Genomic DNA, 11,724 nt, shown 5'->3' with positions numbered 1-11,724 from the left:
GACACGTGACGGGGAATCCGCCCCGGGCACATGGAAAAGACGAAGATGAGACGAAACCGAGAGGCAGGCAAAAAGGCGAGGTGATGCAAGCGGCTGGCGGGTGAGATGGCGTCGAGTAACTCGCTAGCTATATATATATATACATACGGAGTACATATATATATAACTACCTAGGACCAGACGCAGCCAGGCGCAGGATACCCGCACGGCTGAGAGGTTACTCTCCCACCCTCTAAAGACAGAGAGCCAGAGCCTTGCCTGCCTGGACGCTGGACACTGGACACCTCATCTCTGCGTGTCCGACTCTCAGCCCGACAAATGTCAAAATCATCTCCAAAGGCTTGACTTGACTGACTAGATGACCATGAGCGAAGACCGATGCCATTCACCGAGCGACAACTGCATGTGCTGCACATCACTGAACGGGTGAGCTCGACGATCTCTCTCGCCGGCTGCCTCTTCGTCGTCCTCACCTTCGTCGCCAGCCGCCGCTTCAGAACGCCCGTCAACCGCCTCATCTTCTTCGCAACATGGGGGAATCTACTCGGTATCTGTGCCACGGCCACATCGAGATCTGGCATCGTTGCGGGCGAGGACAGCGCCCTCTGTCAGTGGCAAGCCCTCTTCATTCAATGGTACGACTCCCTCTTGGAATCACTTCGTTTGTGAGGACCATGTTGGATGCTAATTTGTTTCATGGAGTAAAGGTTCCATGTCGCCGATGCTCTTTGGGCGTTCTGTATGGCCTGCAATGTCTACTTGATCCTGTTCCATCGATATAGCACCGCAGAGTTACGGAAGCTGGAGTGGAAGTACATGGTCATATGCTACCTGTTTCCCTTCATACCCGCTTTTGCCTTCCTCTTTATCAAAAATGAGGAGAAAGGGAAGGTTTATGGAGATGCGACTGTAAGCTTGCCTAGAGATCACCGGCAGTATTGGCAAAAATGCTAATTTTGCTCATATTTCTAGCTTTGGTGTTGGATTAGACCGGAGTGGTCGGTCCTCCGAATCGGAGGCGTCTACGGACCCATCTGGACCACCATCCTGATCACTCTCGGCATCTACCTATACAGTGCCAGGTTCATCCTCGCCAGCCGCAGAGACATTGAACGCCTGCGCAACATCAGTCTTACCTTGTCGGGTGTTGACTCGACCACTGCTGGGGTGACCGATGCCTCAAGCTACGCCGAACATGATATCAGCCCTGGCCTCCAGCAACACGCTCAGAAAGGTGTTCAACATGCAGACCGGCAGCATCAGCAAAAAAAGCAACCAAAACAAGACACATACCACCTGGAAAATTGGCCAGAACCGGCGCTTCGGCAAGATCATCTAGGTGATGACCTTGAACCAGCTTACTTCCCTCCGGCGTCACCCCGACATACCACACACGGCCCTGAACTTGGAGGAACACGAGATGAAATAGACATCGAACATGCACCAGGGAACAGCCAGAGCTTAGCCGGAATACGTGGCACAACCGGTGATAAGTACCGCATCCGCAAGGCCTCATGGGAACGACAGAGCGCTGCATGGGCTTATTCGAAATTCGCTCTTCTCTTCTTCTGCTCTCTGCTCGTCACCTGGGTGAGTACCCCGCCATTCCCCTTGCTTCTCAAACCAACTTTGCCTCTTCTTTATCATTTTCCTAACAATTACCAATAGGTACCTGCATCGCTAAACCGTGTCTACTCATTTGTAGAACCAAACAAACCAAGCAACGTCTTGACATACATCGCCTCCCTTGTGCTCCCCCTACAAGGTTTTTGGAACACCCTTGTCTACACTGCTGTTTCATCGTCAGCCATATCTTCATACGTCTCTTTATACCGAAATAACCCACACTTACTCTACCAATGGCTCCACCCAAAACGACTGTATAATTATATTTCACGGCCTTTCAGACGGTAGACATGATTCCGAAGATGCTATTTTTGACATCACCGTACATATACCCAGAGCAATGCAGTCAGACGCACTTCTGCTCTATTGTTTCTTTTTTTTTTTTCTGTTGGCTACCCAACGTTGGATATCTGGCATATTTTCAACTACACTGGGGCTTTTGGGAGGAATGGCTTATATTGATTAGTCGGTTTGGAAATGCATCAATGGGTGAGATCAGGCGGACACGGGTATCTCTCGGCGGCGGCGAGAACTATGGGTAACTATATAAAGTAGAGCAAATTCCAGCGATCGTCTTCAAAAACAGTTCCGCAGTTCCCAACTTAGCTTCCGTTGGACTATCAATGGTAGTTAACTATTCTCCAGCCAGCAAAGTAGTTTAAATGCAAGTGATGTACAGTCTAAGAAGTATAAATGTATGAATATTCAAAAAGATAAGCTCAGTTTCCAGCCCGTGTATAGACGCCAAAACCCCACGCGGCTCGAAGTATAGCAAGCCCATAAGCCATGCCCAGACTATCCCAGACGACGCTCAACTTACTACCTGATACCTCTTTCCATCCGATAGGCACTTCAGCGACGGGGATGTTGGCAAATTCAGCTAACATGAGCATTTCAACGTCGAAGATCCAGCCTTCTGAGTGCATGTAGGGTATAATGTATGGCAGACTTGCGCGGGAAAAGAGTTTAAAGCCACACTGAGTGTCGTTAATTCTGGCTGTTGCCGGTGGCGTAAGGAGGCGGAGCGCTAAATGGAAAGAGTGCATTAGGAAGTTCCGTAGTTTGGATCGCTTGAGGAACGTTAGCTGATGTTACACTATATCTCATGTTGAATCTGGAATAAAGTTATAGGTATATTGTCGACACTTACCTTGACGACCACATCACTCCCTACCAAATGCGCTCTCGACCCGACAGCAACTACACGGCGGTTTGGGTCCTCCATCTTTTCACATGCTTCCACCAATTTGCCTAAGTCGTTGAAATTGCTGGCCCCGTCAGCGTCCGCGAATATGGCATATTGTCCTCGAACATGTCTCATTCCGTGAATCACAGCGCCACCTTTACCCCTGTTCTGGGTCAACTCAATAACCCGTATACTCCCGGCTGGTATCTTAACGCCTTCTTTTATTTTTGGGGTCCATGGCCCTGCATGACCCTTGGGATGGGTGGACAGCTGGTGGTCTTTGGCGAAGGCCAGTGCCGTCTCCACGGTATTGTCGGTCGATCCGTCAGAGACAATCAATATCTCCCAGCCTTTCAAGGGCACGCCTGAGTCCTTGTCAGTGGTCGATCTTGTTTTGCCGTTGGCATGGTGTCGAAGTCTCGTTTCTCCAAGATCGCCATCCTGCAAGCTGGTAGTTTTTGTTTTCTCTGCCTGACCCGTTCGCTCTGGTGTTCCGTACGCGCGTTGTAAATAGCTAACAGTCTCTTCCAACATCCCAGGGAGTCGCTTTTCCTCATTATACGCTGGTATCACGACAGACATGAATAAGGTGGGTTCCTCGAGGTCCGACTGCTTGTACGTATCCAGGTTGATCTTATCATGCCAGCAAGGTAGTTGCTGGTCCTTAGAAAGACTCCCATCTTCTAAAATCGCTTTGTATTTCTTCTCCTCAGGAAATGGAGCTCGCGGAGCAGGCGCTAGGATCAAAAGGAGGAGGTAGACCTAACCGAACATCTTCGTTAGTTACAACGTGGCTTTAACTGATAACCGACGGGTCAAGCAAGGCTTACCAGGCTGAAAAGTCCCATACAACAAGAGAGCAAAAGACCAAAAAGCAGCGACAGAGGAATATCCTTGATTACGCTTACGCATTCCGCGCAAAGCGATCCTAGGTCGAGCGTTATCATCGTGGTAGGTGGGCAACTGCGGTTCTGGCCAATTGACCAGAACTCAGGCGGGAAAATTAGAAACAAAATATAAAATCAGGTCACCATTGAGCGATATAACAAAGGAATCAACGTAAACAGCCGTTCGTTAGGCCGTGGGTGCGGTTAGATGTCGGCGGACCTGCCACTGTGTCCAGTTGATGGAGTTAACCCTGCGGTGTTGAACTTAAAGCTCGCTGGGCTGGTTAACTAATAAGCGCCCGTTCCCGCCAATTAGCCGCGTTGCTCCACTTCTTTGTTGACGAACATCTGGATCCCCCTTTGTTTACAACATCCATCTCGCATTTCTGCTTATCCGCAACTCCTAGATACTCATAGACGACATAGACGACGAGAAAGAAAGTCGTTAACGTAAGGAGTACTTAGTACCTTTATGGTTATGCTGCATTTCTTAGCTAACCTCGACTAAAATAATGGTCCACGCGATGCTGTGGCAACCGTCATAGCCAAAAGCATGCAACTTACGCCCAAGGCAAAGCCACTAGTTAAATGTGCATCTTTAGCACGGAAAAGGCACCATTCAAATGCCTCGGCCGTGAATTCTACACATGGCGAGACCTTGTCACAAACAAGCTGGTGCAGGACGCGGTCCTTCATTACCAAGGCAACACGCTTGTTTTATCGATAAAGATCATTCGGCTCCACCAGGGGGCAGCCCAGCGAGTGAAATTCGTCATCGCACGTCTCAGGCAGATTTGCTTTTTGGAAGCCGACTATTTTCCGGGCGTCGGTGTGTCCTCTTTCACCTCTGAGCAACGCTGCGAGCTTTCGCACAAACAATAAACGCCGTGTCCTATATATGGGCTGGTACCCGTTCGAAAACGGTCCGACTTGTGGGTATATCGATATGAACCGCTATCGGGCAGCTTTGTGAAAGCATGGATACGTGGAAAAAGCAGGTTGGCGAGAAGACGCCCGAGACGTCAAGAAACCCGTCGCCAGACCGGTTGCAGCAACGCTTAAACAGGATTTTTGACGAATCAAGGACGAACAACAGCCAGCCATCGAAAGGTCAACAGGAAACAGCATGGTCTGCTACTGTTCGCGCTGCCACATACTCTGCAGAAGGAGGCCGGTCTCTACCCAGCTCACCAACGAAACCATCGCGGCTACGGCCTCAAGAGGACCGACCTCATAGCTCTTCGCAAAGCATTGCGGCCTCGCATCGTCGTGCCAAAACAGACCTCCCGGGGCTTGTGAATGGGCCATCATTCCCCATACATGGAATAAGGACGACCAGCCACTACGCTGACACGGACCCGTCCAAGCTCGTGGACGTGGATCTGGGCGCTTCAACGGAGAAAGCCAACGAGCCTAAATCCAACCGCTCCAGCCGGTTGTCCTCTGGGCTTTTCCAGGGAGAATCTACACCTATGCGATTGGGGCTTATTTCCTCCCCACGTTCGGATAGGGGAGCTTCAGACGACATTATGCACGACACCTCACCTTCTCTCGAGCGATCAAGTCGCAACTCGTCCCCATCGTCGCCCACGAAGCTGTCAGGAAATATGAACGTCTCGGCCTCGTTGAGGCAGGTTGCTTCAGGAAATCCTTTTTCATTCTTCACGTCAAAGTCCCAGCAAGCCCAAAGGGAATCGCTGCCAGAACTTGCCAATGACAAGCTTTTAAATCTCGATATCAAATCTATCCTATGCCACCCTTCCTTTGCCGACCTACCTCCCGAAGAAGCCCTTCACTCCTTTCGAGCCAACGCAGAAAATCTCCTACGCGAATTCCAAGAATCCTACAAACTACGAACTTTTGCTTTACATGGGGCAGTAGCAGAGAAAAATGCACAGGAAGACGAGCTGGAGGATGCGCAATCGCGGATCAAAAATATCAAGTCTCAGCTTGACGGAATGGCGGCTAGGGTGGTTGAACAAGACAAAGCATTGAAGGCTCTGACCGAGGAGCTTAAGGCTGAGAGGCAGAAATACCAGGACGAAATCAAGACCAAGCAGCAGCAACAGCAGAAACAACCGGAAGACGCGGCTACACCAACACGACATTCCAAGGGTACTCACTCAAAAAATTCGAGTGGCGTGACGATTACTAGCGATTCCGGCTTTGACTCGGGAGACGAAAGCATTGCTGAAAGTGTGTTTTCTCGAGAAAATGACGATGGTGCATCGGTCAACACCAGGTTTTCTGCAGTCTCAATGGCAAGCCCGTCTGCGACTGCCACCCAGCCGAGTCCAGCAGTGTCTGCGCCTACATCTAGCCCAAGTACTCCGAAAGCCGCCCAGCCAGCACCCCAGCGCGAGAGTGCCTACGGTAGAGTTCTCAAAGGCATATCATCGTCGGCTCTCGGCACATCCTTCAATGCCTTGACATCTTCTAGACTTAAATGTCCCGATTGCCGTGCCAATGGCTCATCGGACGCTTCGACCGTCACCAGCATCCTAAGGGAGGAGAACCGATACCTAAAGAACCGAATCATAGATCTTGAAAACGCAGTTGAAGAGTGTATTTCTCTCGTCGGAGGATAATTGTTAGATATCATTTTATTTCACCGAAATGTCTGATCCATATATTTACCCCCCTCTCCCATTTTCATTTGTCATGTCTTGTTTTGTCTATGAGATTTTTTTGGATTTATATGAATTTCATTTGTGAACGATCTAGGATGGAACGAAAGCTGGTTCTTGACTTTGACCTTGAGTTTAATAGATATAGATTTAGCTTAAAATAGTATACCTGCCACACGGTATCATCCTCTGGCGGCTCTAGCAATCGGGTTAATCTGCGGTAGCTATTCCGAACTCAGTTTGTACTTCAATGTGTCTCACTCCACGGCTTTGAGCAATGAGTCCGATCAACCCTTGCCCAACGTCTTTGATTTCATTATAGTCGTGAAGAAGCCGAATATGCTCTTTGATGATACCGGCGGCGTCCGGAGGCCCCCCATGTTCCTTAGCCAACTCACTATAGTGGAATTAAACTCGAGTGTTAGATCTTGCAGGACATTAAAGTTAAAAGAATACAAGGGGAAGAACTACTTGAGTCGCTCTCTTGCTTTGACAATAGCTAGTTCGTTGTTTTTAATCTGCTCGTGGAGCTTGGGTATCCTGGCCTCTAAAGTTTCCTTTATACCGGAATCGAGCATCAATCAGCACCACATCCTGTCTCCTACTACATCTTGGATACGGCGGCACGCACAATCTTCTTTGCCTGCAGAGGCGTTGGGGGTATGACTCCGGGAGTATTCTCGTCATCAATAGCCACAGTCATTGTCGCTAGGTGTTTCTGAGGCAGCTGAGGTGTCTGGGGTATCTGGGTATCTGGGGTATGGGGTATCCGGGGTACCCTTTTGGTATGGCTCCCAAGCTTTCGAACTAGAGCAACCTGCAGTCTTTGTTCGACTCGCCCGGGCTGTTTGCAAAACGTAGAAGGAGTATATTCACACAATAAGGGGGGATCACAAGGCCTGTGGCTACCCGGCACGTAGCGAATGTCCTCGTTGAAGCGCTGCTGCCTGCTTTCTCTATTAATTGTCAATGGGTGGACGTTGTTTGGTCGAAAGTTCAGGAGAATTTTTTTACATGGCTGGACCGGCCGGAGATAAGAAGCGGATGACATAAGCAGAAAGGGGATTGCGACAGGGCTTGCATCCTGCTACTAAGGAAGGGAGAGCATTATCACCATCTTGTTATCAAACCACTCTGCATTCCATCTGCTAGAGGATGCCCTGGGCTGTCTTTGCTGTCTGCTAGGCCTAGGACGCACTTCTTGAGGACACTGGCTATGGCTTTATAGTCCTAATAGCTCGGCGTCACACTGCTTTTCTCTTTATATATATTTCCCTTCATATATATATAGCAAACCCCGATCTCTGCACATATCTTGTCTTTCACCTCTCTGCAACAGAGCCAGCCCTGTTTCTGCTTTATTCTGCACCTGTTTCTTTACTTGATAATCAACAGACCCTGCCCCTGACCATATCTTAGCTGGAAAAGACGATCAAGATGCTTGGATCAATCGCCTTGGGCCTAGCCCTCAGCCCTGTGGTAATGGCCCATGGAGATCATCACAAGATTCCGGATGGAAAGGTCATCTCGGGAGATCCCCTGGTACGTTATCTTCCGGAGCTGGAGACTGAAGTGGACGTGTTCGAGGCTACGGTTGCTAATGACTTCGTCTGGTTGATAGGATACTACGCTATGGATTCACATTCTGCTGATGACTCTCGCGTTCGGCCTCATCTTTCCAACTGGCATGGTTTTGGGCGTAAGTGCTGTCGAAACACCCAAGACACGCGTTGTTTTGGCATTGCTGACATTCCGTGATACATCCAGATCGTCCGGTCTCGATACCATGTTCCTGTTCAAGTCGTTGGTACCGCTGTGGCCATCCTCGCGTACTTTCTTGGCCACCTTCACAAGGGACGCCAATTCGCCCCGAACATTCATGCTTCATTTGCCAACTCTCTTATGCTCATGCTCGTTGTGCAAGTCGTTTTGGGTGTATACCTCAAACTCCACATTGAGAGAGGATTCCATGGCCGAATTCGCCGATACGTGGTTGTAACCCACGGAGTAGTCGGAAAGATTATGCCACTCGTGAGCTGGATCCAAATGGTTTTCGGAGGCATCACAGCCCTCGGATTCTGCCGAGCAGACCATCTCGGCCAGTGTCTTGCTCATTTTATCATGGGAAGCGCTTTCATCGCATACGGCATCATCCTTACCATTCTACTCCTCGTTGGACAGTTCTGGTTGCGCAGTACCGGACGAAGCCAGGAATTCTTTGACTCGGCTGTCATTACTGCATGGGGCTTTGTTAATACCTTTACTGAGCACCGCTGGGGATCCGAATGGAGCCATAGTGATATGCAGCACACAACTATGGGCATCATTTGGTGGTGCGCTGGTCTTCTGGGAATGTGGTTGAGCAGAAAGCGAAACGGACGTCCAAAGCGTAACATCTTCCCTGCAGTGGTCATTCTGCTTACTGGATATGCCATGTCCTCGCATGCCCAACATTTAATGCTCAGCACCATGGTTCACTCTGTCTTCGGATACACTTTGATGGCGGCTGGTGCGGCAAGAATTATTGAGATCTCCTTCGTCCTCAAGGACCGCAGCACCCTTAGCCCAGATGGCTCTGACCCAAACAGCTTCCAGTATCTCACTCCATACGTAAGTTTACCTTTTCAATGAGCATTTTAATTGCAGTCAAATTAGCTAACGAAAACCATTTAGCTCCTCTTTGCCTCTGGCTTCATCTTCATGGGTGCCACAGAAGAACAGATGCAGCTTCTCCACGATGCTGGAGTAGGCCATGTCTCTTACCTCCTTATCCTCTACAGCTTGGCCTGCCTCTTGTTTCTCTGTAAGTTTCTGCAATACCCAACCAATCAATAGATATTTCAAACTAACCATCTGGTACCGAACAGTCGTAAATGTTCTTCTCCACATTTATGCAGTCCATGCTTGGCCCGAGTCCGCTGTGTACACCCGACACCGCCCGAGCCATATGCCTGGGCGATTCCACCATCATGCCAGAGTCCCGACAGCCCCGTTTGGCCTTGATGGAGCATCCCCAAATGCAGACATTCACAGTGGAATGAACGGTGGCGCGACTGCTGCTGCCCAGGAACGAAACATCCGTGATGCCCAAGAATTCGAACTCGAAGGCCTTATCGGCGCGGCTGATAAAGACCGTGACGACGAAGAAGCTCCAGCCAACGGAGCCGTTAAGCTCTAAGCTAATTCTCACATTTCCTTTTACCAGAGCTTCACTTTCCGCCCAAGCTCATGAGACCAAAGTGAGGTTTATCCCTCTCTTGGTTTTGTTCGGAAACAGCCCCGTTTCCATGTTCCCCGCAATAAGTGACCTTTCCAGCTACCATGAGCATATTCAGGGCGAGCAGATTTCTTCTACATTCCTAACTTTCTTGTATCTATTTGTTCATCTCACCTTTCCCCCAGTCTTTTTCGTCTGTCGTTTCACTAGGTCATCAAGTAAAGGATAAGGGTTTGGGAGTTTAGTTAGGAAATCAAATAATGGGAAGGTAATTCTGATTTGACTGCAGTAGTTCCGGCTTACTTGCTACCGTAGAAGTTCGTCCTTGTTTGGATGGATATATATTTTGCCCTATGATACTAGGAAGCCGTAAGCTTTGTTATCTTACATGCCAACCAAATAAGGGGTAAAATTCGATATGAATGGGAGATAGAAGAAAAAGATATAAAAAAGAAAATCCCTTAAGCCGCCTGTAAATAAACCATTGCCCCGGCCCATAACTAGAAACCCCGCCCCAATCCCAAAATTGAAGTTAAGAAAAGGAACTTAAAGACCATTAGTAGTATCAGGGAAGAACGGGTGAAGCGAATAAACGGGGGCAACGCTTTTCTCAGAGTCAAAAATAAGGAAGTTCTGAAGTGGCTGCTCTCTTTGGCTGAGCACATTGATGGCGTCCTGGGCCAGGCTGCCGCCTAAGAACGCTGCTACGGGGTTAATTTCGCTCCCAACATTTTGTAGGAATGATCGCAGGACCGCGGCTGTAAGTGTTGAAGGATCGAGTTGAAGCTCTAGATGGCGTTCATTCGCTAGACGAGTATAGTTTTCCAGGTCTTGACGGGAAAAGGATGGCGGAACACCGTGTTGGCGCTCAAAATCCCACAGAGCCCGGAGGCAGGTGAGCAAGGGTGTGACTTGCTTGCGTTTCCGGGGTAGGCGGGTAAATTCCTCTGGCAAGGGGGAGGTGTTTGCCAGCAGTAGAGGAGTGTATGTCTCTCGCTTGGTGACCATCTCGATCGTCTTGTCGTTTTCGACCTTAGTAGTGACTTCTAGCACGGTGCGTGTAGGTGTCTCGTTTGTCTGCGGGGCCACGTTTGATTTCTCACGCTCAATCACAAAGGTATGGCTGATCAGGTCAGCAAAGATGAAGCCATAGAAACCGTGGACGCCAGCCATGTATGAAGAACGATTGGCAACGCGGCAGGCAGCATTGATGGTAGAGAAAGTTTCAAAGTCAAGATCCGTGGCGATGACAAGGTCGAACTGTTCGAAGTATACTGGGGGTTTCAGTTTGATGCTGGAGGGGTCGACGATGAGCTTGACTCTAGGATTCAGTTGGCGAATTTGTGGTGCAGCAGCCTCGACTCTCTGTGACAGACAGCTTTAGTGATTGGGGACCTCTGCGTTTTAAGTCAGTACATACACTTTGGTTGAGGTTTTCCTCTGTAACGAGGAACTGTCCACCGAGATCCTCCTCGCGCACAACCCCATCGTCAGCGATAGTTAGAGTGCCGATTCCTGCGAGCACGAGGTTCTTCGCAATCTCGTTCCCGAGAGCCTTGAGAGTGACCAGGAGGATGTTCGCGTTGCGTATTCTGGTCGATAACACATATCAGCTTTAAATGCTATTCAGACAAGGTATCGCTGGTCCTCGCCTCACCGTTCCTGCGCCTTCATGCCCCAGAGCCGGATCTGTCTATCGTAGAGTGCGATTTCATCTAGTCACACAATGTTAATGCCAGGCTGTATACGTAGAAGAGGAAGGACATGAGCTGTCAGCTACTCGCAAGACTCACCAGCACTGATCCCACTGTTTCCATTGGTTGCCATTGTCTCATGGGTAGCCATTTTCAAAACTGCTCCAGCACGCCTAAGCAAGCACCGCAACTCCACCAAGCGAGAGAGCTCGTCTAGCAGCTTGTCGAGGGTTGAACCTGTGAGCTGTTGTTGCGAGGCAGGAAAGCATTATTATTAGATTAAATAAATGATGATTAAAGCCAAAAAAGAAAAAAGAAAAGAAGCTCTGATTATGTCATCTATCGCTTACTTAATATCATCCATCACGTGGCAACGGCGGGTCCCCCTTGAACCGTGCGCCCTTTTAACCTTCTTGCGCTAGTCCTGAAACAACCTAGTGTCTGATGACTAAGGCCCCCACTCTCTCCCGGGTTTCTCCATCGCCGA

At 49.3% G+C, this 11,724-nt stretch overlaps 5 protein-coding genes across 5 annotated transcripts; 3 read left to right on the top strand and 2 right to left on the bottom strand.

The window, feature by feature from the left end:
* Nucleotides 1-378: 378 nt before the first annotated feature.
* Nucleotides 379-1,668, top strand: TRV_04918 (cAMP receptor-like protein, putative; the record flags this gene model as incomplete). The annotated part of the gene is made up of 3 exons (XM_003021007.1): nt 379-635; nt 708-909; nt 973-1,668. 3 exons carry the CDS (start codon nt 379-381, stop codon nt 1,666-1,668), a joined length of 1,155 nt encoding a protein of 384 aa, XP_003021053.1.
* Nucleotides 1,669-2,345: 677 nt separating this feature from the next.
* On the bottom strand, nt 2,346-3,759 carry TRV_04917 (uncharacterized protein; the record flags this gene model as incomplete). The annotated part of the gene is made up of 3 exons (XM_003021006.1): nt 2,346-2,711; nt 2,777-3,574; nt 3,643-3,759. 3 exons carry the CDS (start codon nt 3,757-3,759, stop codon nt 2,346-2,348), a joined length of 1,281 nt encoding a protein of 426 aa, XP_003021052.1.
* A 917-nt stretch (nt 3,760-4,676) lies between these two features.
* On the top strand, nt 4,677-6,287 carry TRV_04916 (uncharacterized protein; the record flags this gene model as incomplete). Its single annotated transcript, XM_003021005.1, has 1 exon — nt 4,677-6,287. The coding sequence occupies one exon, from the start codon at nt 4,677-4,679 to the stop codon at nt 6,285-6,287; it is 1,611 nt and encodes a 536-aa protein (XP_003021051.1).
* A 1,476-nt stretch (nt 6,288-7,763) lies between these two features.
* On the top strand, nt 7,764-9,504 carry TRV_04915 (uncharacterized protein; the record flags this gene model as incomplete). The annotated part of the gene is made up of 4 exons (XM_003021004.1): nt 7,764-8,025; nt 8,128-8,936; nt 9,000-9,129; nt 9,314-9,504. The coding sequence occupies 4 exons, from the start codon at nt 7,764-7,766 to the stop codon at nt 9,502-9,504; spliced, it is 1,392 nt and encodes a 463-aa protein (XP_003021050.1).
* A 585-nt stretch (nt 9,505-10,089) lies between these two features.
* On the bottom strand, nt 10,090-11,388 carry TRV_04914 (uncharacterized protein; the record flags this gene model as incomplete). Its single annotated transcript, XM_003021003.1, has 4 exons — nt 10,090-10,908; nt 10,964-11,135; nt 11,201-11,258; nt 11,337-11,388. The coding sequence occupies 4 exons, from the start codon at nt 11,386-11,388 to the stop codon at nt 10,090-10,092; spliced, it is 1,101 nt and encodes a 366-aa protein (XP_003021049.1).
* Between the last annotated feature and the right edge of the window lie 336 nt (nt 11,389-11,724).

Source organism: Trichophyton verrucosum, assembly GCF_000151505.1.
Source record: "Trichophyton verrucosum HKI 0517 chromosome Unknown contig00373_1.f1.exp, whole genome shotgun sequence".
Lineage (NCBI taxonomy): Eukaryota > Fungi > Ascomycota > Eurotiomycetes > Onygenales > Arthrodermataceae > Trichophyton > Trichophyton verrucosum.
Note: the sequence above shows the minus strand (reverse complement) of the source record. Positions and strands in the feature narration are given on the sequence as shown.